Here is a 26,853-nt window from a genome sequence, read left to right as displayed (position 1 = left end):
GTAAGAGAAACAGTTGTCTACTCTAAATTCTTCTGGGCACAACTGTTGAACAGGCTGCCCAGTGAAATGAATGGTGGAGTCCCCATCTCTGCAGGTATTTAAAAGCCATTAGGGACACGGTACTGGACTTAGAAGTGCTAGATGGATGTGTGGACTTGATGATCTTATGGGGCTTTTCCAACTGAAGAGATTCTATTATTTTTATGAAAACTGTCATGCAATACCAGAAATAAGATAGGCAGAGAAAGAGGCTGACCAGTTCTTCACCAGCTGTGTCCTCAGTCATGCTGGGGAAGACTCAGCCACCTTGGCTGTTCTTGCAGGGTTTGGAACAGTGTACAGATGGGAGGTCTCATAGTTAGAAACACAGAAAGCAAAGCACTTCTGCACAATGCTGCAGAAAGATTGTTCAGTTCCTCAGTGTGTTTTTGGCTTGCAAGAATTAGGACAAAATTCAGCAATAGCACATTTGGACACCAACTAGATACATGCAATTGTGTCACCAGCATGAAAAAGCACTGCTTTGTACTGAAGAAATCATAGAATCATGAAGGTTGGAAAAGACTGCTACGATCATCTAGTCCAACTGTCATCCATGTTGACAAACCACGTCCCTAAGTGGCACATCTACCCTTTTCTTGAAAGCTTCCAGGGATGGGGACTCCACCGCTTACTAGAGCAGCCTATTCCAACATATCACCACTCTTTCTGAGAAGAAATTTTTCCTTTGTATCCAAGCTGAACCATTACAAAGAGTTCAAGGCTATGCCTGAGGAAAAAGGAAGAGCACCTGAAGTGCTGAGGTTGGGTTATGTTTTAGACATCCACTGTTTGCTTCAGCCTTGCCCCCCTTGGCTTGCTTGAAATCCCCATCTTCTGGAAGCTGACATCTGCAAGGAGCTGGTCAGCAATGAGGAAATCCTCCCCACATGTTCAGGAGACTCCTCCATGGTGGGGAAGTGAGTTGGGATCTTTCAAATGGTTTGTGGTTGAGCTGCTGGAGGAGTATTGGTTGAGGTGATTGTTGGGCTGCTGCTGTACTGTGAGTATCCCTGTAGGCACAATAGTAGGTAGCAGCATCATGCGGAAGACATCAATACATCCTTTGGAGACATTCAGGACCTTCTTGGACTCTTCCCCGTGTAACCTCTCTAGGGAATCTGCTTTAGCAGGGAGGATGGACTGGATGATGTCCAGAGGTCCCTTCCAGCCCTTTATTGTTTGTGTTTCTCTACATCCATGCAGTATTTGCTCTGGGTAGCAGCTGATAGCAGATGAGAAGGCTGGGGCAATGAGACAATAACAATCCTGTGGTTCAGACTGAAGTTGAAGTTGAGTGTTTGAAGGAGTTTTGTGGCTTGGTGGCCTCTGAGCATCTATCAAGGTGAGGGTCCCAGTAGGCACAGTAGTATGTAGCAGCATCATCTGGACTTACATCGTTTATTGTAAGAATACACAGATTTCGACTAGAAACTTTATCAACCATGTACTTCTTCCCTTGAAAGCCACTTTCAACTGCAGTTTTCCCTGCTGCAAAGAAGAGCAGCCTCTCTGGAGGTTTATTCTCTTTCATTTGATACCAGTGTATGACGGTGTTATCAAAACGTCCTGGTAATTTCTTCATTTCACAGAACATACGTGCACTTTTCTGGTACTTGGTGATGGATATAGGGCTCTGTATAGGAATTTCCTGTGCAAATCCATCTGCAAGAGACAAAATGGGTAAATGATGTTATTAGCAGAAATTCAGGGATTAGGAAAATTGTTAGTGCAGCAAAGGGCACCCTATGAAGGAAACAAAAGAAAAAGGACTTACAAAACCATGCAGCTGTGGCCATAAGAACTGCCAGCATCAGCATGTTTGCTGCTCCCACTCAGCTGCTGTTGAGACTCAGTGGAGAATGCAAGGGGCCTTGGATGGAGGCTGCACTGAGTGGGAGGAGAAATGTCCAGTGATGGTTTTTTCTGTGCATAACAATGCAGGGCTGTGCTGGCAGAAAATTCTTGGCAGCCTGAGAACGAGTAAGGCTAGCAGATGCTCAGGTTGGCCAGAAAGTTGTCACGCTATCCATTTTTCATACAAATGTAATTGCTAAATGGAAGGACTTGCAACTTGTTAAGAGCTGCTGAGAAAGGACTGAGAACAAGAGCAGCTCCATCTGGGCATCAGGTGCAAAGCTGCCAGTCTAGAGGCCACCTTGGTGGGCAGTACACATGTGCCATCATATGCAGGGGGTCAGAGGTATGCCTTCATCCCATGAGAGACCTCATTGTGGTGCCCCAGCTTGCTCACCCGTCTAAAGTGGAGCTAATGTCTAAACAATAGCTACTGTCTAAGTTTTGCACTGAGGATTTCTAACACAGCAAGTCTTCTAGTAGGCAGAATTACAAATGACACTTTGTGGTGCCTATTGCAAGAAGACACATATCAGGGTTCCAGGAGGAGAGTATCCACACTGGAACTTTATTCTCCTTCTGTTGATACCAGTGTATGAAGGTCTTGTTAAAATTTCCAGAGAAGTCTTTAAAATGACACTTCAGCTGTATATTTCCTTGTGACTTGGTGATGGATACAGGTCTCTGTGTGGCAGTTTTGAAATTATATTATTCATTACCAACCTTGCACTTGGAAAGGTATCTTTTTAGAGATTTAACATCCCATCTCCTTTTCAGGGAAATGCAAGAACTATTGCTCTATCCAAGGACTTGAATTTTGTGTAAGAGCTACTGAGAAAGGATTGAGAGCAAGAGCAGCTGGGCATCAGGTGCAAGGCTGCGAGCTGAGAAGACACCCTGGTGGGCACTGCATGTGCGCCGTCGCTCAGAGTGAATGGGAGCTATGTCCTTTTCCATGTGGGACCCCCTTCAGCTGCTCCAGCATGCTCACCCGTCTCCAGCACGAAGAAATCCTCTCTGCACACACTGCCCTCTGCTGAAGAGCCGGTAGGTATCAGCTTCCAGCAACGGGCAGCAGCACCGTGAGCGTGTGCCCTGCCTTTGATTTGGAGCGTGGCAGGAAATGCACAGCCACAGGATTTCAGTTCTGAGCCTCAGAAGAAATGCAAACACTTCTTGGAGAGAAAGACTGGAAAACAAAAGCAGAAAGACACGTGGCAATGCGGTGTTAAGCACATATTGCTCGGAGAAGGGACAACGGCCTCTCTTTCTAGTAAATACCAATGGCAAAGGCCGTTTCATTTTCTGTCAGGTCAGGCAGGTGGGTGGCTTCAGTGCAGGAGCAAGGAGGAGAGAAGGATGGAACAGACTTGAAGGAGAAGGGGGAGAGATGCATGCACACAGTCCTCCTTGCAGCGGCAGCCCAGGGCAATCTGCTGTGTGGGCAACCTCAGTCAGTTACAGTCACATTTGTGCTAGGGACTGTATGGAGAGAACACGAGACTAAATCCCTGTGGCCAAAATCTGCCAGGGCAGATGAAATGTGCATCAGTCCATTGCTATTCTTCTGCCCACAGAGCAGAAATCTGCCTGGCACCAGATTATTCCAAATGATCTGTGGCTTTGCTGCTGAGGAAGTATTTGCTGAGGTGATTGTTTGGCATCTGCCACAGTGAGGGTCCCAGTAGGCACAATAGTAAGTAGCAGCATCATCCCGAATTACATTTCTTATGGTAAGAGTGCAAAGTTTCTGACTAGAAATAGTTTGAATCCTATATCTGTACTTTTGAAACCCTTCTTCTACTTCTGCCCTCCCTGATGTGTAGTAGATCATCCTGACTGGAGCTTTATTCTCCTTCTGTTGATACCAGTGTATGACGGTGTTATCAAAATTTCCAGAGAAGTCCTTAAAATGACACTTCAGATCAGCGTTTCCTTGTGCCATGGTGATGGATACAGGGCTCTGTAGGGGAGTTTCCTATGCAAATCCATCTAGAATTACAAAAAGGAAAAAGTAGAAAAGAAATGATAAGAAAAGAAAAGAAAGGAAAAAAAAGAAAAGCAAAAAAGAAGAGACATTAAGTAGCGACTGGTAAGCAACCACTTGGGAAGACATCTGTTAGGGCAAAATCCATGGTTGCCTGTGAGGAAAAAGAAGCTGAAGCACTTACAAGACCATGCAGTTGCAAGCATCAGAGCTGCCAGCAGCAGCATGTCTGCTGCTCCTGCTCAGCTGCTGTTGAGGCTGAGAGATGTGTGAGTGGGGCCCCAGGTGGGAGGAGAAGTCTCCAGCAATGTTTTTCTGTGCCTATCAACATGGGGCTGTGCTTGTCAGGAAGCTACAGCAGCCTGGGAAAGGAGCAAGGGCGGAGAAAGCTGAGGTTGTCTAGAAGATGGTGGTCCTGTCTGCTTTTCAGAGAAATGCAAAGAACCGCTGCCCCACGCGAGGACTGAAAGGCACGATGGCACATTCATTCACACACAAGCAGTGTTCAGAGCCTTGCCAAACCACCAGCGTGGCAATCTCTGTGAGGCTGAAGGTCCAGTCTCTCTAGTGCAGCACCTCACAGGAGTTGTGCCTGAGGGTTCTAATCAAATTCAGTACTCGGCTTTGGAGCTAACTGACAGACAAATGCCAGCTTTCCTCTGCATGGTGAACGGAGGCTTTGACCATAGACACTAATTCTTAGAACTCAATGACCTTTGCTCAGTGGAGGCTCAATGGAGACCAGGCCCACGGAAGAAGAGTGAAGTCCTGTCTGGGTGCATCAGGTGAGAAATCGAGTCAATGAAATTGGGCTTTTGGGGCTGCAGAAGGAGTTGGTAGTAAGTGCAGTGACAGCAGAAAAAGAATGAAGGAGGATCTAGAAGATCATGTAGTTTTCTCTCATTGTTTCACGTGTGTGCCTCCTTTCAGATGAGAGCCTCCAGGAGATAGAGATATGTTCCTCTGCTGTACGGCTTTCAATGAATAAGGAATACTTACCACTGTGCATTGTTCTCAGGCACAGACAGTCTGTGCTCACTGTCAGGTGAGTGCTCTGAGTACAGTCAGTTCTTGGCCATAACTGCCTATTTTTATCCGTAAGTGACTGAGACTGTTCAGTTTCTGCGTGGTACAGGTATGTGTAAGTACAGAAGAAATATTCTGAGAATTAGTTGAGATAATTCATTTAGCATTTGCCATGTTAATCTTTTGCTTTTACTCTCCTGCTGCAGAAAATTACCAGAGAAAGGTGGCATAAAGGAGAATCTGCATCTGGCAGGAGTTGAGAGCTTGAGGTTCACAGTGCCAGATGCCTTTTTGTACGGCTTACCTCTGCCCACCTTATGCTGTGAACCATACAGAATATTCATAATACCAATATGCACAGTAGTAAGTTCCAGTATCCCTCCGGGTTGCTTTCCTTATTGTCAGAACACTGTTGGAAGGATTTTTCTGCACTTGAAACTTCGCTCTGTCATTGTTGTCATCGAAAGTAGGTGCAGATCCAGACATGTACAGTATCCTCTTGGGTGGCTCCCCGGGAAGCTGCCTGTACCAGTGCACAACGTTTTCACTGCTCAGGCATGTCATGGTGACTGAGCTGCCCTCCAACAGCCTGAGCTCTGCCGGGCTTTGCACCGGTACAGCCTGTGCATCTCCACCTGCAAGGGAACAGGGAGGAGCTGCATGTAGGCCAGGAAACACCAAGCTTGGAGCAGGGACTGTGTTCTCCATGCACAGCATGCAGAGGAGAAAGGAAACGGCACTTACGGGACCAAAATGAAGTCACAGCGAGTAAGGGAAGCAACAGCATGCTGTGTGCAAGAGTGAAATGTAGAGCTGAGGCAGTGGAGAAGTGTTATAAAGCCATCCAGGTGGAGAAAGCATCAGCAGCTGGGAGGAGGAGATGACTCATGGCTCATCCAATGGAAGCTCTTCAGCTCATTGCCAGGGAGGGCGTATTTGTGTGCGGGAAATTCACCAGCAAATGAAACCCCATCAGTAACACTGTAGAGAGGACCTAAAATATTCAATCCAGTAACTGTTTTGTGTGCACCTATCTATCTATCTATCTGCTACACTCCATTTAATCTTACCCACAAATCTTGTTAAGCACACGCCTAGAAAGCAGGGTTGTTCAGTTGTGCCCTTCCCCAGGTCTCTCTACTCCTCCCAATTCCCAGGGCTGTCCAAGAAGCATCTTTCATCAGCCCTTTAGTGCTGCCATTCCAGCGTGAAAAACTGAACATTAGGGGCAGGACTGCTGCTGGTAGGGAGAGGAAACAATGAGCTCAGGCCACGCAGAATAGTGACAGAGACAGTGAGCTCTGAACATGATTGCCACATAAGTGTCTTGGCTTTTGTCTTGGAATTCCTTCCTCTGCTTCAGCTTGTGGGGATGTCTTGAAGGCTGAGAGATGGGGGCAGGAAGGCAGCTGTGGCTCTCGGCACTTGTATGAAAGTGTGCTGCTCAGGTTGCAGCCAGCTTTCTGTAAGGGCTGCCTGCAGGCTGCTCCTGCTGTGGGACACCCAGTAGGCACAGTAGTAGGTACCTTCATCATCATCACGGATGTTTAGAATTGATAGATAGCAAAATTTGTTCCCCATTTTGGAAGACAAGTACTTGTTCCTATAGGATTCCGAATCATAGAAAACTTGTGATTCTCCTGTCACAGAAAGGAGCCATTCAGGAGCTCTGGCAGGCAGTTGTCGGTACCAGTGGATGTAGGCAGCCTGGAAGTTAGCTATGCCCTTAGGTTTGCACTCAATATTCACAGTTCTGGATCTCGGTTTGGTAACAGATGGTGGACTCTGTAGCAGCAGCACTTGTGCATGTCCCTGTATCAGAAGGAGGGAAAAGGCAGCAAGCACTGCCAGCCTGCTGCCCGCAGGCGTACGCAGGACAGCCTTCTGCTGCTGCTGCAAGTGGAGCCTCCACGGGGAGGGGAATGGATGCAAGCAGGCTCCAGCCAGGGCCAGCAGTGGCAGCAGCAGCAGCAGCAGCATTCTTCTCGTGGTGCCTGCTTGCCTGTGCCCCAGAGAAAGCCCCCAGCTCTGTGGCAGGGACAGGGGCTGTGCCTGAGGGCAGGATGTGACTCACTAGCGGCCACCCAGAGAGGGGCCCTGCGCAGCCAGCAGGTGATGCTGTGAGAAAGCAGCACAACAGAGGGACATTACAGTCTGGGCCAAACGGTACATGAAACGCAAACAGTTTGGAGCCCACATGGGATTTGCCTCGAATAAAGATGCAGAGGGAAGGTGAGGCCATTCCCACATGTCTCCTGGCATTCTAGGATGTGGTTCAGGAAGCAGAGCATGTCTTTGTGCGGGTTCCCTACGGCTCTCTGCTGCTGTGCATCCCATATGGCACAGTAGTAGGTGGCAGCGTCTTGTGCAGTGAGCCTGCCCACTGTCAGGGTGCACTGGGATTTGGCGAGGTCCTTCTCGATGCTGAATTTCCCCTCGTCGGACTCACTGTCAAGGAACAGCCTGGTTGCCATGTAGGCAATGCGCCTGGGAGCTGCCCCCGGCCTCCTGCGGTACCAGTGAATGAAGACTTTGTCAAAGTTGGAGATGGAGATGCGGCAGGTGACGAGCAGTGTTTTGCTTTCAGGCTTGGTGATGGACGCTGGACTTTGCTGCAGGGCTTCTGCAGAGCCACCTAAGGGGAAGCAAGAGAGAAACTGGGCAGACAAAGCTGGAACAGCAGAGGTTCCCGCTATTCATGCAGGCAGCGGGGCGAGCAGGGCACGTACAGGAGAAACCAACTGCCAGCACGAGAGCTGTCAGCAGCCACATGGTTGCTGCTCTCCTTGGGGCTTCCCTGCGTGGACAGCCTCAGTCTCGCACTCGAGAGATCCCAGAGCAGATCCGAGCGGTGGAAATCACTTCTTTCTGATTCCCAGTGGGGCTGTTCTACCTGCCGATAGGATCAAGAAGCGCTTGCAGCCAACAGCGGCCCCCAGCAGCCAGCTGGGGTGAAACCGGACCGTGTCTCTTCCCAGTGCCGCTTCCTTTGCCTTCTCCCCCTTGCAGGCGGGTTGCCCACAGCAGCCGCGCAGCCCCGTGTGCTGTTTGTCACGTCCTGCCCCTGGTGAGCTGCACAGACAGGCAGGCAGCAGGGCAGCAGCAGGGCAGGGCTGCAGCCCCTGCCCCAGCGAGAGCGCAGCCAAGCAGTGTGCTGGCTGCTGGGGGTTCTGCCAAATGGCCAACGTGTTGGTAGTGAAAATCCGGAGCTGTCGGAAAGAATGCATGTGGTCTGGTGAGAAGGGGGAAAGATGTAAGTTTAATTCATAGGTGTCCAAAGAGCTGGAAGAGGAACAGGAGTGCTGTGCTGGCCTGGTCCTGCCCATTGCTGCTTAAGGGCATACAGGCACCAGGAGCTTGGAGGAAGTTGGACTGCTGTAGTGCAGGTTCAGGTTTTCCTTCCTGCTGTGTCTGGAAGGTGCAGAGAAACACAGGGTAAACCTGGAGTTGTTGCTATTCCAAGTCTTAACAATATCCGCCTTCAGACACAAAGAGGGATTGCTTTTTCTTAAATCTTTGCATTATAAAACTAGCACGTGATGAAACTGCAACTTGCTCGAGCTGACTGCTTTGCCCAGAAAACTCAAATCTATGTACCACTGAGCAACTTCAGGAGCTCTGCCTTTCTCTGTGCCTGGTTACAGTCAGCCATCAACATTTTCCAGCAAAGCTCCCCTTTCCTGTGAGAGTCTCTGATGCTGTATGGCTCATCTTTTCCTGTATCAGCAGAAGGGTGATGAAGGCTTTTCCTTTGCACGCTTGTTCCTTTCAGGACAGCCCAAGATAACATCTGAGAAAACCCTGGGACTGTCAACCAGCCTGCATGCTTAGCTTGGCATTTCAAAGAAAAAGTCTGAACACTTCTGGGACCTTGTGTGCCCTAATGACTGCAAACCAATGGAGGCTAAGAAAGTACGGTTTGTGTCTGCAGAGAGGAACCGGACTGCAGATGGTTTAAGCAGATGTAAGAGAAACAGTTGTCTACTCTAAATTCTTCTGGGCACAACTGTTGAACAGGCTGCCCAGTGAAATGAATGGTGGAGTCCCCATCTCTGCAGGTATTTAAAAGCCATTAGGGACACGGATTAGTACTGGACTTAGAAGTGCTAGATGGATGGGTGGATTTGACGATCTTATGGGGCTTTCCCAACTGAAGAGATTCTATTATTTTTATGAAAACTGTCATGCAATACCAGAAATAAGATAGGCAGCGAAAGAGGCTGACCAGTTCTTCCCCAGCTGTGTCCTGAGTCACACTGTGAAGGATGCCACTGCCACCTTGGCTGTTCTTGCAGGGACTGGATTGTGCCCACAGCAGTGTGTCTCACAGGGAGGTCTCATAGTTAGAAACACAGAAAGCAAAGCACTGTGTGCCGCAGAAAGATTGTCCAGTTCCTCAGTGTGTCTTTAGCTTGCAAGCCTTTGCAGGACAAAATCCAGCAATAGGCATGGCCAGTTTGGACACCTGATACATACATGAAATTGTGTCACTTCTTGAGCCACCAGGCTACTGTTCTTCAACGAGTTACAGTTCAAAGAAGAAAGTGGGGAGAGTCTCAGTTGTACCACAGTAAAGGAAAATACTGAAGAAAGGCCTGATGATAGGGAAAAACTTGTGTGGATTACTTTCACAGCCATGAGGGTCAATGTGAACACTGAATCAGAAGCTAAGAGGCACACATTGCTTAAAGGCATAAATAGGGACAGGTGTTCTTAAAGGAGGAAAGCTGTTTTTGTTGGGACTGGCTTTGGCATTGCAGCGTCCGCACTTCTGTCGTGATTCAGATGTGTTGTTACTGCGATGACTGGGAGTGAAACACAGAAAGTGAAAGCAAGAAGGATGGGGAAAGAGACTGACACAGCTCGAAAAAGGAGAAAAATCCTCATCTCCAGGTCTCCGGAGGAATGAATAGCAAATCTTCCTTCTCCCTCAGTTGCTATCTTCTAAATCAACATAAGACTTTTTCCTTCACTGAAAATCTTAGGACCCTTCAAGCTCAAGATCTCTCTTTGTTTTCTTATGAAAAAGCAAAAGGCTTTGAGCCTCTTCAGTCATCACCAGGAACAAGAGCATGTTAAGGCACTGCTTTGTACTGAAGAAATCGTAGAATCATGAAGGTTGGAAAAGACTGCTACGATCATCTATTCCAACTGTCATCCATGTTGACAAACCACGTCCCTAAGTGGCACATCTACCCTTTTCTTGAAAGCTTCCAGGGATGGGGACTCCACCACTTACTAGAGCAGCCTATTCCAACATATCACCGCTATTTCTGAGAAGAAATTTTTCCTTTGTATCCAAGCTGAACCATTACAAAGAGTTCAAGGCTATGCCTGAGGAAAAAGGAAGAGCACCTGAAGTGCTGAGGTTGGGTTATGTTTTAGACATCCACTGTTTGCTTCAGCCTTGCCCCCCTTGGCTTGCTTGAAATCCTCATCTTCTGGAAGCTGACATCTGCAAGGAGCTGGTCAGCAATGAGGAAATCCTCCCCACATGTTCAGGAGACTCCTCCATGGTGGGGAAGTGAGTTGGGATCTTTCAAATGGTTTGTGGTTGAGCTGCTGGAGGAGTATTGGTTGAGGTGATTGTTGGGCTTCTGTTGTAGTGTGGGACCCAGTAGGCACAATAGTAGGTAGCAGCGTCGTCTAGAAGTACATTTCTTATGGTAAGAATGCAAAGTTTCTGTCTAGAAATAGTTTGAATCATGTATCTGTGCCTTTGGAAGCTCTCATCTACTACAGTTGCTCCTGATGTGAAGTAGATGATCCTCCCCAGGGTTTTATTCTCCTTTTGTTGATACCAGTGTATGGCAGTGTTATCAAAATTTCCAGAGAACTCTTTAAAATGGCATTGCAGACGTATGCTTCCTCGTGACTTGGTGATGGATACGGGGCTCTGTATGGGAATTTCCCACACAAACGCACCTAGGAAAAAAATGGAAAAAAAAAGAGTGCAGAAAATATGTTATTTAGTGTTGGTTGTGGATTTGGGATAATGCCTTTTAGCTCATCCTCGGGTTCCTGTGAGGAGAAGTAAGCTTAAGAAAAAGTACGAACAAGACCAAGTGGTTGTGGCCACAAGGGCAGCCAGCAGCAGCATGGTTGCTTGTCCTTCTCGGCTGCTGTTGAGACTGAGAACAGGAAATTGCTGCCCGTACAATGAGCTGTGTTTCATGGGGGGAGGAGTTGACCCCTTTGGGGGCTGATGGTGACCCTGTGCAGCAGAGCAAAGGAATTTGTCCCCAGATGTCCCGCTGGGAGCAGGGAGAGTCGGGGAGCAAGCGTTCAGGTGAGTTTATAAAAAGCACATCTGCATTTGTGGTAGATAAGAGGGAGTAAATCTCCAAAGCAAATTGGCCTCCTTGGGATTTTGCAGTACCCAAAACAGGTAAATTGTATTTCCAGGGGGTTAAGAGTCTCCTACTTGTGGAGCAGAGTAGACTACAGGGGAGGCGGGATGATATGTTTCTTTGAAGTACTTGGGATTTGCAAGAATATTGTTTTGCATTCACTCACTGTAGTTCTTTTTCTGGGCCTCCTTTCCTAGGGGATCACAACGGCTGGACCAGAAAATCATGGCTGTGTCAGCTTTCCTCAAGAATCAGTCGATTTCTGCCATGATTAGGCAAAGCATGCCAATGGAGCAGTTGAGTTTCCCGTGCTGATGTGTTAATCCTAAGGCAATGAAGAGTTTTGCCCTTAGAAAGGCTGGATGTGTTTGAAGACTGGAGTGCTAATAATGGCACCAGCTTCAACAGGAGCGGGCATTAAGCACATGCATCAGAATTGGTTTGTGATTGACATGCTGGAAAGGAGCTCTATGGAGAAGGACCCTGGGTCCTGGACGACAGCAGGTGGACCACAAGCCATCAGTGTGCCCCTGTGGCCAAGAAGGCCAATGGGATCCTGGGGTGGATTGAGAAGAGTGTGGCCAGCAGGTTGAGGGAGGTGATCCTCGCTTTCTGCCCTGCCCTGGCGACCCCACATCTGGAGTGCCGTGTTCTCTTCTGGGCTTCTCAGCTCAAGGAAAGCAGGGAGCTTCTCGGGAGCCCAGTGGTGGGCCACAAAGGTGATTAGGGGGGTGGAACATCTGCCTTATGAGGAAAGGCTGAAGGACCTGGGACTACTCAGCCTGGAGGAGATGGAGAGGGGATCTTATCAACGCTTGTAAATATCTTAAGGGTGGGAGTCAGATGGGTGGGCCAGGCTCTTCAGTGTTGCCCAGCAACAGGACAAGGGGCAAGATGTGCTACAAACTGGAACACGGGTGGTTCCATCTGAACTTGAGGAATAACCTCTTCTTTTCTTTGAGGGTGTCAGAGCAAAGGAGCTGGCTGCCCAGAGAGGGTGGGAGTGTCCTCTGGTGACATTCAGGACCTTCTTGGACTCTTCCCCTCTCTAGGGAATCTGCTTTAGCAGGGAGGATGGACTGGATGATGTCCAGAGGTCCTTTCCAGCCCTTTATTGTTTGTGATTCTCTGCATCCATGCAGTATTTGCTCTGGGTAGCAGCTGATAGCAGATGGAGTGAGAAGGCTGGGGCAGTGAGGCAGTAACGGTGCTGTGGTTCAGACTGAAGTTGAAGTTGAGTGTTTGAAGGAGTTTTGTGGCTTGATGGTCTTATAGCATCTATCCAGGTGTGGGTCCCAGTAGGCACAGTAGTATGTAGCAGCATCATCTGGACTTACATCGTTTATTGTAAGAATGAACAGTTTCTGACTAGAAACTTCATTAACCACGTACTTGTTTCCTTGAAAGCCACTTTCAACTGCAGTTTTCCCTGATGCAAAGAAGACTAGCCTCTCTGGAGGTGTATTCTCCTTTTGTTGATACCAGTGTATGACGGTGTCATCAAAATGTCCAAACAAGTCTCCAAAACGACACTGCAGACGTACACTTCCTTGTGACTTGGTGATGGATAGAGGGCTCTGAATGGGAACTTTCCATGCAAATTCATCTAGGAAATAAGAAAAAAAGAGGAGAAATTGTTATTCAGTGACAGTCAGGGATGTGGAAAGATATCTTTGAACTCATCCATGGGTTGCTGTGAGGAAAAGGAAGCTTAAGAAAGCAGAATGTACAAGACAGAGTGGTTGTGGTCATAAGAGCTGCCAGCAGCTGCATGTTTGCTGCTTCCACTTTGCTGCTGTGGAGGAGCAGAATGAATGGGGCCTTGGATGGAGACAGCACCAAGTGGGAGTCTGTGGGGATGGAAGTTCTGTGGGGGAAAAAACAAACAAATAAGAAAAAGAAAGGTAAAAGAAGTAATCATGATTCAGTGGCAACATTGCACTTGGGAAGATATCTGTTATGTCACCCATGGGAACCCGTGAGGAAAAAGAAGCTGAAGCACTTACAAGACCATGCAGTTGCAAGCATCAGAGCTGCCAGCAGCAGCATGTCTGCTGCTCCTGCTCAGCTGCTGTTGAGGCTGAGAGATGTGTGAGTGGGGCCCCAGGTGGGAGGAGAAGTCTCCAGCGATGTTTTTCCTGTGCATAGTTTTTCTCCGCTGAAGAGCCGGTAGGTATCAGCTTCCAGCAACGGGCAGCAGCACCGTGAGCGTGTGCCCTGCCTTTGATTTGGAGCGTGGCAGGAAATGCACAGCCACAGGATTTCAGTTCTGAGCCTCAGAAGAAATGCAAACACTTCTTGGAGAGAAAGACTGGAAAACAAAAGCAGAAAGACACGTGGCAATGCGGTGTTAAGCACATATTGCTCAGAGAAGGGACAACGGCCTCTCTTTTCAGTAAATAGCAATGGCAAAGGCCGTTTCATTTTCTGTCAGGTCAGGCAGGTGGGTGGCTTCAGTGCAGGAGCAAGGAGGAGAGAAGGATGGAACAGACTTGAAGGAGAAGGGGGAGAGATGCATGCACACAGTCCTCCTTGCAGCGGCAGCCCAGGGCAATCTGCTGTGTGGGCAACCTCAGTCAGTTACAGTCACATTTGTGCTACAGACTGTATGGAGAGAACACGAGACTAAATCCCTGTGGCCAAAATCTGCCAGGGCAGATGAAATGTGCATCAGTCCATTGCTATTCTTCTGCCCACAGAGCAGAAATCTGCCCGGCACCAGATTATTCCAAATGATCTGTGGTTTTGCTGCTGAGGAAGTATTTGCTGAGGTGATTGTTTGACATCTGCCACAGTGAGGGTCCCAGTAGGCACAATAGTAAGTAGCAGCATCATCCCGAATTACATTTCTTATGGTAAGAGTGCAAAGTTTCTGACTAGAAATAGTTTGAATCCTATATCTGTACTTTTGAAACCCTTCTTCTACTTCTGCCCTCCCTGATGTGTAGTAGATCATCCTGACTGGAGCTTTATTCTCCTTCTGTTGATACCAGTGTATGACGGTGTTATCAAAATTTCCAGAGAAGTCCTTAAAATGACACTTCAGATCAGCGTTTCCTTGTGCCATAGTGATGGATACAGGGCTCTGTATGGGAGTTTCCTGTGCATGTCCATCTAGAATTACAAAAAGGAAAAAGTAGAAAAGAAATGATAAGAAAAGAAAAGAAAGGAAAAAAAAGAAAAGCAAAAAAGAAGAGACATTAAGTAGCGACTGGTAAGCAACCACTTGGGAAGACATCTGTTAGGGCAAAATCCATGGTTGCCTGTGAGGAAAAAGAAGCTGAAGCACTTACAAGACCATGCAGTTGCAAGCATCAGAGCTGCCAGCAGCAGCATGTCTGCTGCTCCTGCTCAGCTGCTGTTGAGGCTGAGAGACGTGTGAGTGGGGCCCCAGGTGGGAGGAGAAGTCTCCAGCAATGTTTTTCTGTGCCTATCAACATGGGGCTGTGCTTGTCAGGAAGCTACAGCAGCCTGGGAAAGGAGCAAGGGCGGAGAAAGCTGAGGTTGTCTAGAAGATGGTGGTCCTGTCTGCTTTTCAGAGAAATGCAAAGAACCGCTGCCCCACGCGAGGACTGAAAGGCACGATGGCACATTCATTCACACACAAGCAGTGTTCAGAGCCTTGCCAAACCACCAGCGTGGCAATCTCTGTGAGGCTGAAGGTCCAGTCTCTCTAGTGCAGCACCTCACAGGAGTTGTGCCTGAGGGTTCTAATCAAATTCAGTACTCGGCTTTGGAGCTAACTGACAGACAAATGCCAGCTTTCCTCTGCATGGTGAACAGAGGCTTTGACCATAGACACTAATTCTTAGAACTCAATGACCTTTGCTCAGTGGAGGCTCAATGGAGACCAGGCCCACGGAAGAAGAGTGAAGTCCTGTCTGGGTGCATCAGGTGAGAAATCGAGTCAATGAAATTGGGCTTTTGGGGCTGCAGAAGGAGTTGGTAGTAAGTGCAGTGACAGCAGAAAAAGAATGAAGGAGGATCTAGAAGATCATGTAGTTTTCTCTCATTGTTTCACGTGTGTGCCTCCTTTCAGATGAGAGCCTCCAGGAGATAGAGATATGTTCCTCTGCTGTACGGCTTTCAATGAATAAGGAATACTTACCACTGTGCATTGTTCTCAGGCACAGACAGTCTGTGCTCACTGTCAGGTGAGTGCTCTGAGTACAGTCAGTTCTTGGCCATAACTGCCTATTTTTATCCGTAAGTGACTGAGACTGTTCAGTTTCTGCGTGGTACAGGTATGTGTAAGTACAGAAGAAATATTCTGAGAATTAGTTGAGATAATTCATTTAGCATTTGCCATGTTAATCTTTTGCTTTTACTCTCCTGCTGCAGAAAATTACCAGAGAAAGGTGGCATAAAGGAGAATCTGCATCTGGCAGGAGTTGAGAGCTTAAGGTTCACAGTGCCAGATGCCTTTTTGTACGGCTTACTTTTGCCCACCTAATGCTGTGAACCATACAGAATATTCATAATACCAATATGCACAGTAGTAAGTTCCAGTATCCCTCCGGGTTGCTTTCCTTATTGTCAGAACACTGTTGGAAGGATTTTTCTGCACTTGAAACTTCGCTCTGTCATTGTTGTCATCGAAAGTAGGTGCAGATCCAGACATGTACAGTATCCTCTTGGGTGGCTCCCCGGGAAGCTGCCTGTACCAGTGCACAACGTTTTCACTGCTCAGCTGGCATGTCATGGTGACTGAGCTGCCCTCCAACAGCCTGAGCTCTGCCGGGCTTTGCACCGGTACAGCCTGTGCATCTCCACCTGCAAGGGAACAGGGAGGAGCTGCATGTAGGCCAGGACCCACCAAGCTTGGAGCAGGGACTGTGTTCTCTATGCATGGGATGCAGAGGAGAAAGGAAACGGCACTTACGGGACCAAAATGAAGTCACAGCGAGTAAGGGAAGCAAGAACATGCTGTGTGCAAGAGTGAAATGTGGAGCTGAGGCAGTGGAGAAGTGTTATAAAGCCATCCAGGTGGAGAAAGCATCAGCAGCTGGGAGGAGGAGATGACTCATGGCTCATCCAATGGAAGCTCTTCAGCTCATTGCCAGGGAGGGCGTATTTGTGTGCGGGAAATTCACCAGCAAATGAAACCCCATCAGTAACACTGTAGAGAGGACCTAAAATGTTCAATCCAGTAACTGTTTTGTGTGCACCTATCTATCTATCTATCTGCTACACTCCATTTAATCTTACCCACAAATCTTGTTAAGCACACGCCTAGAAAGCAGGGTTGTTCAGTTGTGCCCTTCCCCAGGTCTCTCTACTCCTCCCAATTCCCAGAGCTGTCCAAGAAGCATCTTTCATCAGCCCTTTAGTGCTGCCATTCCAGCGTGAAAAACTGAACATTAGGGGCAGGACTGCTGCTGGTAGGGAGAGGAAACAATGAGCTCAGGCCACGCAGAATAGCGACAGAGACAGTGAGCTCTGAACATGATTGCCACGTAAGTGTCTTGGCTTTCGTCTGGAATTTCTTCCTCTGCTTCAGCTTGTGGGGATGTCTTGAAGGCTGAGAGATGGGGGCAGGAAGGCAGCTGTGGCTCTCGGCACTTGTATGAAAGTGTGCTGCTCAGGTTGCAGCCAGCTTTCTGTAAGGGCTGCCTGCAGGCTGCTCCTGCTGTGGGTCACCCAGTAGGCACAGTAGTAGGTACCTTCATCTCCATCCTCTATGTTCCTAACTGACAGAGTGCAGATTTTATTCTCCCTTTTATAGGACAAATACTTGTTCCTATAGGATTCCGAATCATAGGAAACTTGTGATTCTCCTGTCACATAGAGAAGCCTTTCAGGAGCTCTGGCAGGCAGTTGTCGGTACCAGTGGATGTAGGCAGCCTGGAAGTAAGCTATGCCCTTAGGTTTGCACTCAATATTCACAGTTCTGGATCTCGGTTTGGTAACAGATGGTGGACTCTGTAGCAGCAGCACTTGTGCATGTCCCTGTATCAGAAGGAGGGAAAAGGCAGCAAGCACTGCCAGCCTGCTGCCCGCAGGCGTATGCAGGACAGCCTCCTGCTGCTGCTGCAAGTGGAGCCTCCACGGGGAGGGGAATGGATGCAAGCAGGCTTCAGCCAGGGCCAGCAGTGGCAGCAGCAGCAGCAGCATTCTTCTCGTGGTGCCTGCTTGCCTGTGCCCCAGAGAAAGCCCCCAGCTCTGTGGCAGGGACAGGGGCTGTGCCTGAGGGCAGGATGTGACTCACTAGCGGCCACCCAGAGAGGGGCCCTGTGCAGCCAGCAGGTGATGCTGTGAGAAAGCAGCACAACAGAGGGACCTTACAGTCTGGGCCAAACGGTACATGAAACGCAAACAGTTTAGAGCCCACATAGGATTTGCCTCGAATAAAGATGCAGAGGGAAGGTGAGGCCATTCCCACACGTCTCCTGGCATTCTAGGATGTGGTTCAGGAAGCAGAGCATGTCTTTGTGCGGGTTCCCTACGGCTCTCTGCTGCTGTGCATCCCATATGGCACAGTAGTAGGTGGCAGCGTCTTGTGCAGTGAGCCTGCCCACTGTCAGGGTGCACTGGGATTTGGCGAGGTCCTTCTCGATGCTGAATTTCCCCTCGTCGGACTCACTGTCAAGGAACAGCCTGGTTGCCATGTAGGCAATGCGCCTGGGAGCTGCCCCCGGCCTCCTGCGGTACCAGTGAATGAAGACTTTGTCAAAGTTGGAGATGGAGATGCGGCAGGTGACGAGCAGTGTTTTGCTTTCAGGCTTGGTGATGGACGCTGGACTTTGCTGCAGGGCTTGTGCAGAGCCACCTAAGGGGAAGCAAGAGAGAAACTGGGCAGACAAAGCTGGAACAGCAGAGGTTCCCGCTATTCATGCAGGCAGCGGGGCGAGCAGGGCACGTACAGGAGAAACCAACTGCCAGCACGAGAGCTGTCAGCAGCCACATGGTTGCTGCTCTCCTTGGGGCTTCCCTGCGTGGACAGCCTCAGTCTCGCACTCGAGAGATCCCAGAGCAGATCCGAGCGGTGGAAATCACTTCTTTCTGATTCCCAATGGGGCTGTTCTACCTGCCGATAGGATCAAGAAGCGCTTGCAGCCATTTCCACAACAGCGGCCCCCAGCAGCCAGCTGGGGTGAAACCGGACCGTGTCTCTTCCCAGTGCCGCTTCCTTTGCCTTCTCCCCCTTGCAGGCGGGTTGCCCACAGCAGCCGCGCAGCCCCGTGTGCTGTTTGTCACGTCCTGCCCCTGGTGAGCTGCACAGACAGGCAGGCAGCAGGGCAGCAGCAGGGCAGGGCTGCAGCCCCTGCCCCAGCGAGAGCGCAGCCAAGCAGTGTGCTGGCTGCTGGGGGTTCTGCCAAATGGCCAACGTGTTGGTAGTGAAAATCCAGAGCTGTCGGAAAGAATGCATGTGGTCTGGTGAGAAGGGGGAAAGATGTAAGTTTAATTCATAGGTGTCCAAAGAGCTGGAAGATGAACAGGAGTGCTGTGCTGGCCTTGAGCCTGCCCGTTGCTGCTTCAGGGCATACAGGCACCAGGAGCTTGGAGGAAGTTGGACTGCTGCAGTGCAGGTTCAGGTTTTCCTTCCTGCTCTGTCTGGAAGGTGCAGACAAACACAGGGTAAACCTGGAGTTGTTGCTATTCCAAGTCTTAACAATATCCGCCTTCTGACACAAAGAGGGATTGCTTTTTCTTAAATCTTTGCTTTATAAAACTATCCTGTGATGAAACTGCAACTTGCTCGAGCTGACTTCTTTGCCCAGAAAACTCAAATCTATGTACCACTGAGCAACTTCAGGAGCTCTGCCTTTCTCTCTGCCTGGTTACAGTCAGCCATCAACATTTTTCAGCAAAGCTCCCCTTTCCTGTGAGAGTCTCTGATGCTGTATGGCTCCTCTTTTCCTGTATCAGCAGAAGGGTGATGAAGGCTTTTCCTTTGCACGCTTGTTCCTTTCAGGACAGCCCAAGATAACATCTGAGAAAACCCTGGGACTGTCAACCAGCCTGCATGCTTAGCTTGGCATTTCAAAGAAAAAGTCTGAACACTTCTGGGACCTTGTGTGCCCTAATGACTGCAAACCAATGGAGGCTAAGAACGTACGGTTTGTGTCTGCAGAGAGGAACCGGACTGCAGATGGTTTAAGCAGATGCAAGAGAAACAGTTGTCTACTCTAAATTCTTCTGGGCACAACTGTTGAACAGGCTGCCCAGTGAAATAAATGGTGGAGTCCCCATCTCTGCAGGTATTTAAAAGCCATTAGGGACACGGATTAGTACTGGACTTAGAAGTGCTAGATGGATGGGTGGATTTGACGATCTTATGGGGCTTTCCCAACTGAAGAGATTCTATTATTTTTATGAAAACTGACATGCAATACCAGAAATAAGATAGGCAGAGAAAGAGGCTGACCAGTTCTTCCCCAGCTGTGTCCCGAGTCACACTGTGAAGGATGCCACTGCCACCTTGGCTGTTCTTGCAGGGACTGGATTGTGCCCACAGCAGTGTGTCTCACAGGGAGGTCTCATAGTTAGAAACACAGAAAGCAAAGCACTGTGTGCCGCAGAAAGATTGTCCAGTTCCTCAGTGTGTCTTTAGCTTGCAAGCCTTTGCAGGACAAAATCCAGCAATAGCCATGGCCAGTTTGGACACCTGATACATACATGAAATTGTGTCACTTCTTGAGCCACCAGGCTACTGTTCTTCAACGAGTTACAGTTCAAAGAAGAAAGTGGGGAGAGTCTCAGTTGTACCACAGTAAAGGAAAATACTGAAGAAAGGCCTGATGATAGGGAAAAACTTGTGTGGATTACTTTCACAGCCATGAGGGTCAACGTGAACACTGAATCAGAAGCTAAGAGGCACACATTGCTTAAAGGCATAAATAGGGACAGGTGTTCTTAAAGGAGGAAAGCTGTTTTTGTTGGGACTGGCTTTGGCATTGCAGCGTCCGCACTTCTGTTGTGATTCAGATGTGTTGTTACTGCGATGACTGGGAGTGAAACACAGAAAGTGAAAGCAAGAAGGATGGGGAAAGAGACTGACACAGCTTGAAAAAGGAGAAAAATCCTCATCTCCAGGTCTCCGGAGGAATGAATAGCAAATCTTCCTTCTCCCTCAGTTGCTATCTTCTAAATCAACATAAGACTTTTTCCTTCACTGAAAATCTTAGGACCCTTCAAGCTCAAGATCTCTCTTTGTTTTCTTATGAAAAAGCAAAAGGCTTTGAGCCTCTTCAGTCATCACCAGGAACAAGAGCATGTTAAGGCACTGCTTTGTACTGAAGAAATCGTAGAATCATGAAGGTTGGAAAAGACTGCTACGATCATCTAGTCCAACTGTCATCCATGTTGACAAAGCACGTCCCTAAGTGCCACATCTACCCTTTTCTTGAAAGCTTCCAGGGATGGGGACTCCACCACTTACTAGAGCAGCCTATTCCAACATATCACCACTCTTTCTGAGAAGAAATTTTTCCTTTGTATCCAAGCTGAACCATTACAAAGAGTTCAAGGCTATGCCTGAGGAAAAAGGAAGAGCACCTGAAGTGCTGAGGTTGGGTTATGTTTTAGACATCCACTGTTTGCTTCAGCCTTGCCCCCCTTGGCTTGCTTGAAATCCTCATCTTCTGGAAGCTGACATCTGCAAGGAGCTGGTCAGCAATGAGGAAATCCTCCCCACATGTTCAGGAGACTCCTCCATGGTGGGGAAGTGAGTTGGGATCTTTCAAATGGTTTGTGGTTGAGCTGCTGGAGGAGTATTGGTTGAGGTGATTGTTGGGCTTCTGTTGTAGTGTGGGACCCAGTAGGCACAATAGTAGGTAGCAGCGTCGTCTAGAAGTACATTTCTTATGGTAAGAATGCAAAGTTTCTGTCTAGAAATAGTTTGAATCATGTATCTGTGCCTTTGGAAGCTCTCATCTACTACAGTTGCTCCTGATGTGAAGTAGATGATCCTCCCCAGGGTTTTATTCTCCTTTTGTTGATACCAGTGTATGGCAGTGTTATCAAAATTTCCAGAGAACTCTTTAAAATGGCATTGCAGACGTATGCTTCCTCGTGACTTGGTGATGGATACGGGGCTCTGTATGGGAATTTCCCACACAAACGCACCTAGGAAAAAAATGGAAAAAAAAAGAGTGCAGAAAATATGTTATTTAGTGTTGGTTGTGGATTTGGGATAATGCCTTTTAGCTCATCCTCGGGTTCCTGTGAGGAGAAGTAAGCTTAAGAAAAAGTACGAACAAGACCAAGTGGTTGTGGCCACAAGGGCAGCCAGCAGCAGCATGGTTGCTTGTCCTTCTCGGCTGCTGTTGAGACTGAGAACAGGAAATTGCTGCCCGTACAATGAGCTGTGTTTCATGGGGGGAGGAGTTGACCCCTTTGGGGGCTGATGGTGACCCTGTGCAGCAGAGCAAAGGAATTTGTCCCCAGATGTCCCGCTGGGAGCAGGGAGAGTCGGGGAGCAAGCGTTCAGGTGAGTTTATAAAAAGCACATCTGCATTTGTGGTAGATAAGAGGGAGTAAATCTCCAAAGCAAATTGGCCTCCTTGGGATTTTGCAGTACCCAAAACAGGTAAATTGTATTTCCAGGGGGTTAAGAGTCTCCTACTTGTGGAGCAGAGTAGACTACAGGGGAGGCGGGATGATATGTTTCTTTGAAGTACTTGGGATTTGCAAGAATATTGTTTTGCATTCACTCACTGTAGTTCTTTTTCTGGGCCTCCTTTCCTAGGGGATCACAACGGCTGGACCAGAAAATCAAGGCTGTGTCAGCTTTCCTCAAGAATCAGTCGATTTCTGCCATGATTAGGCAAAGCATGCCAATGGAGCAGTTGAGTTTCCCGTGCTGATGTGTTAATCCTAAGGCAATGAAGAGTTTTGCCCTTAGAAAGGCTGGATGTGTTTGAAGACTGGAGTGCTAATAATGGCACCAGCTTCAACAGGAGCGGGCATTAAGCACATGCATCAGAATTGGTTTGTGATTGACATGCTGGAAAGGAGCTCTATGGAGAAGGACCCTGGGTCCTGGACGACAGCAGGTGGACCACAAGCCATCAGTGTGCCCCTGTGGCCAAGAAGGCCAATGGGATCCTGGGGTGGATTGAGAAGAGTGTGGCCAGCAGGTTGAGGGAGGTGATCCTCGCTTTCTGCCCTGCCCTGGCGACCCCACATCTGGAGTGCCGTGTTCTCTTCTGGGCTTCTCAGCTCAAGGAAAGCAGGGAGCTTCTCGGGAGCCCAGTGGTGGGCCACAAAGGTGATTAGGGGGGTGGAACATCTGCCTTATGAGGAAAGGCTGAAGGACCTGGGACTACTCAGCCTGGAGGAGACGGAGAGGGGATCTTATCAACGCTTGTAAATATCTTAAGGGTGGGAGTCAGATGGGTGGGCCAGGCTCTTCAGTGTTGCCCAGCAACAGGACAAGGGGCAAGATGTGCTACAAACCGGAACACGGGTGGTTCCATCTGAACTTGAGGAATAACCTCTTCTTTTCTTTGAGGGTGTCAGAGCAAAGGAGCTGGCTGCCCAGAGAGGGTGGGGAGTGTCCTCTGGTGACATTCAGGACCTTCTTGGACTCTTCCCCTCTCTAGGGAATCTGCTTTAGCAGGGAGGATGGACTGGATGATGTCCAGAGGTCCTTTCCAGCCCTTTATTGTTTGTGATTCTCTGCATCCATGCAGTATTTGCTCTGGGTAGAAGCTGATAGCAGATGGAGTGAGAAGGCTGGGGCAGTGAGGCAGTAACGGTGCTGTGGTTCAGACTGAAGTTGAAGTTGAGTGTTTGAAGGAGTTTTGTGGCTTGATGGTCTTATAGCATCTATCCAGGTGTGGGTCCCAGTAGGCACAGTAGTATGTAGCAGCATCATCTGGACTTACATCGTTTATTGTAAGAATGAACAGTTTCTGACTAGAAACTTCATTAACCACGTACTTGTTTCCTTGAAAGCCACTTTCAACTGCAGTTTTCCCTGATGCAAAGAAGACTAGCCTCTCTGGAGGTGTATTCTCCTTTTGTTGATACCAGTGTATGGCAGTGTTATCAAAATTTCCAGAGAACTCTTTAAAATGGCATTGCAGACGTATGCTTCCTCGTGACTTGGTGATGGATACGGGGCTCTGTATGGGAATTTCCCACACAAACGCACCTAGGAAAAAAATGGAAAAAAAAAGAGTGCAGAAAATATGTTATTTAGTGTTGGTTGTGGATTTGGGATAATGCCTTTTAGCTCATCCTCGGGTTCCTGTGAGGAGAAGTAAGCTTAAGAAAAAGTACGAACAAGACCAAGTGGTTGTGGCCACAAGGGCAGCCAGCAGCAGCATGGTTGCTTGTCCTTCTCGGCTGCTGTTGAGACTGAGAACAGGAAATTGCTGCCCGTACAATGAGCTGTGTTTCATGGGGGGAGGAGTTGACCCCTTTGGGGGCTGATGGTGACCCTGTGCAGCAGAGCAAAGGAATTTGTCCCCAGATGTCCCGCTGGGAGCAGGGAGAGTCGGGGAGCAAGCGTTCAGGTGAGTTTATAAAAAGCACATCTGCATTTGTGGTAGATAAGAGGGAGTAAATCTCCAAAGCAAATTGGCCTCCTTGGGATTTTGCAGTACCCAAAACAGGTAAATTGTATTTCCAGGGGGTTAAGAGTCTCCTACTTGTGGAGCAGAGTAGACTACAGGGGAGGCGGGATGATATGTTTCTTTGAAGTACTTGGGATTTGCAAGAATATTGTTTTGCATTCACTCACTGTAGTTCTTTTTCTGGGCCTCCTTTCCTAGGGGATCACAACGGCTGGACCAGAAAATCAAGGCTGTGTCAGCTTTCCTCAAGAATCAGTCGATTTCTGCCATGATTAGGCAAAGCATGCCAATGGAGCAGTTGAGTTTCCCGTGCTGATGTGTTAATCCTAAGGCAATGAAGAGTTTTGCCCTTAGAAAGGCTGGATGTGTTTGAAGACTGGAGTGCTAATAATGGCACCAGCTTCAACAGGAGCGGGCATTAAGCACATGCATCAGAATTGGTTTGTGATTGACATGCTGGAAAGGAGCTCTATGGAGAAGGACCCTGGGTCCTGGACGACAGCAGGTGGACCACAAGCCATCAGTGTGCCCCTGTGGCCAAGAAGGCCAATGGGATCCTGGGGTGGATTGAGAAGAGTGTGGCCAGCAGGTTGAGGGAGGTGATCCTCGCTTTCTGCCCTGCCCTGGCGACCCCACATCTGGAGTGCCGTGTTCTCTTCTGGGCTTCTCAGCTCAAGGAAAGCAGGGAGCTTCTCGGGAGCCCAGTGGTGGGCCACAAAGGTGATTAGGGGGGTGGAACATCTGCCTTATGAGGAAAGGCTGAAGGACCTGGGACTACTCAGCCTGGAGGAGACGGAGAGGGGATCTTATCAACGCTTGTAAATATCTTAAGGGTGGGAGTCAGATGGGTGGGCCAGGCTCTTCAGTGTTGCCCAGCAACAGGACAAGGGGCAAGATGTGCTACAAACTGGAACACGGGTGGTTCCATCTGAACTTGAGGAATAACCTCTTCTTTTCTTTGAGGGTGTCAGAGCAAAGGAGCTGGCTGCCCAGAGAGGGTGGGGAGTGTCCTCTGGTGACATTCAGGACCTTCTTGGACTCTTCCCCTCTCTAGGGAATCTGCTTTAGCAGGGAGGATGGACTGGATGATGTCCAGAGGTCCTTTCCAGCCCTTTATTGTTTGTGATTCTCTGCATCCATGCAGTATTTGCTCTGGGTAGAAGCTGATAGCAGATGGAGTGAGAAGGCTGGGGCAGTGAGGCAGTAACGGTGCTGTGGTTCAGACTGAAGTTGAAGTTGAGTGTTTGAAGGAGTTTTGTGGCTTGATGGTCTTATAGCATCTATCCAGGTGTGGGTCCCAGTAGGCACAGTAGTATGTAGCAGCATCATCTGGACTTACATCGTTTATTGTAAGAATGAACAGTTTCTGACTAGAAACTTCATTAACCACGTACTTGTTTCCTTGAAAGCCACTTTCAACTGCAGTTTTCCCTGATGCAAAGAAGACTAGCCTCTCTGGAGGTGTATTCTCCTTTTGTTGATACCAGTGTATGGCAGTGTTATCAAAATTTCCAGAGAACTCTTTAAAATGGCATTGCAGACGTATGCTTCCTCGTGACTTGGTGATGGATACGGGGCTCTGTATGGGAATTTCCCACACAAACGCACCTAGGAAAAAAATGGAAAAAAAAAGAGTGCAGAAAATATGTTATTTAGTGTTGGTTGTGGATTTGGGATAATGCCTTTTAGCTCATCCTCGGGTTCCTGTGAGGAGAAGTAAGCTTAAGAAAAAGTACGAACAAGACCAAGTGGTTGTGGCCACAAGGGCAGCCAGCAGCAGCATGGTTGCTTGTCCTTCTCGGCTGCTGTTGAGACTGAGAACAGGAAATTGCTGCCCGTACAATGAGCTGTGTTTCATGGGGGGAGGAGTTGACCCCTTTGGGGGCTGATGGTGACCCTGTGCAGCAGAGCAAAGGAATTTGTCCCCAGATGTCCCGCTGGGAGCAGGGAGAGTCGGGGAGCAAGCGTTCAGGTGAGTTTATAAAAAGCACATCTGCATTTGTGGTAGATAAGAGGGAGTAAATCTCCAAAGCAAATTGGCCTCCTTGGGATTTTGCAGTACCCAAAACAGGTAAATTGTATTTCCAGGGGGTTAAGAGTCTCCTACTTGTGGAGCAGAGTAGACTACAGGGGAGGCGGGATGATATGTTTCTTTGAAGTACTTGGGATTTGCAAGAATATTGTTTTGCATTCACTCACTGTAGTTCTTTTTCTGGGCCTCCTTTCCTAGGGGATCACAACGGCTGGACCAGAAAATCAAGGCTGTGTCAGCTTTCCTCAAGAATCAGTCGATTTCTGCCATGATTAGGCAAAGCATGCCAATGGAGCAGTTGAGTTTCCCGTGCTGATGTGTTAATCCTAAGGCAATGAAGAGTTTTGCCCTTAGAAAGGCTGGATGTGTTTGAAGACTGGAGTGCTAATAATGGCACCAGCTTCAACAGGAGCGGGCATTAAGCACATGCTTCAGAATTGGTTTGTGATTGACATGCTGGAAAGGAGCTCTATGGTGAAGGACCCTGGGTCCTGGACGACAGCAGGTGGACCACAAGCCTGATGCAAAGAAGACTAGCCTCTCTGGAGGTGTATTCTCCTTTTGTTGATACCAGTGTATGACGGTGTCATCAAAATGTCCAAACAAGTCTCCAAAACGACACTGCAGACGTACACTTCCTTGTGACTTGGTGATGGATAGAGGGCTCTGAATGGGAACTTTCCATGCAAATTCATCTAGGAAATAAGAAAAAAAGAGGAGAAATTGTTATTCAGTGACAGTCAGGGATGTGGAAAGATATCTTTGAACTCATCCATGGGTTGCTGTGAGGAAAAGGAAGCTTAAGAAAGCAGAATGTACAAGACAGAGTGGTTGTGGTCATAAGAGCTGCCAGCAGCTGCATGTTTGCTGCTTCCACTTTGCTGCTGTGGAGGAGCAGAATGAATGGGGCCTTGGATGGAGACAGCACCAAGTGGGAGTCTGTGGGGATGGAAGTTCTGTGGGGGAAAAAACAAACAAATAAGAAAAAGAAAGGTAAAAGAAGTAATCATGATTCAGTGGCAACATTGCACTTGGGAA

The 26,853-nt window shown here is 48.4% G+C and overlaps 1 protein-coding gene, 1 long non-coding RNA gene and 2 gene segments (V, D, J or C); 1 reads left to right on the top strand and 3 right to left on the bottom strand.

Annotated features, from left to right (window-relative positions):
* The window catches only part of LOC116238588 (Ig heavy chain Mem5), a 20,693-nt gene extending 13,683 nt beyond the window's left edge, over positions 1-7,010 (bottom strand). Inside the window, exon 1 of the mRNA XM_090142239.1 lies at positions 6,413-7,010. Coding sequence (XP_089998365.1) covers positions 6,413-6,889 — 477 coding nt within the window. The 5' untranslated portion in view covers positions 6,890-7,010. The remainder of the gene's footprint in view (positions 1-6,412) is intronic.
* On the top strand, positions 3,876-26,853 carry LOC149917388 (uncharacterized). 4 transcript variants are annotated; one of them, XR_016467618.1, is made up of 5 exons: positions 3,876-4,668; positions 11,457-11,978; positions 21,950-22,471; positions 23,982-24,503; positions 26,014-26,853. It is a non-coding gene; the product is annotated as an uncharacterized LOC149917388 (long non-coding RNA). The 4 variants fall into 4 exon arrangements; XR_016467616.1 differs by lacking the exon at positions 26,014-26,853 and having other exon boundaries at positions 23,982-25,228; XR_016467617.1 differs by lacking the exons at positions 21,950-22,471; positions 23,982-24,503; positions 26,014-26,853 and adding an exon at positions 4,814-4,928 and having other exon boundaries at positions 11,457-13,208.
* On the bottom strand, positions 16,450-17,388 carry LOC149917390 (T cell receptor gamma variable 9-like). The segment is given in 1 exon segment: positions 16,450-17,388. A coding segment is annotated over 1 exon segment (618 nt).
* LOC149917389 (Ig kappa chain V-III region PC 4050-like) lies at positions 17,545-18,806 on the bottom strand. The segment is given in 2 exon segments: positions 17,545-18,028; positions 18,123-18,806. Coding segments are annotated over 2 exon segments (492 nt in total).

The sequence above is a fragment of the Phasianus colchicus genome, chromosome 6 (genome assembly GCF_987193195.1).
Source record: "Phasianus colchicus chromosome 6, bPhaCol1.hap1.1, whole genome shotgun sequence".
Taxonomy (NCBI): domain Eukaryota; kingdom Metazoa; phylum Chordata; class Aves; order Galliformes; family Phasianidae; genus Phasianus; species Phasianus colchicus.
The sequence above is the reverse complement of the archived record's forward strand: the minus strand, read 5'-3'. Positions and strand labels throughout refer to the sequence as shown.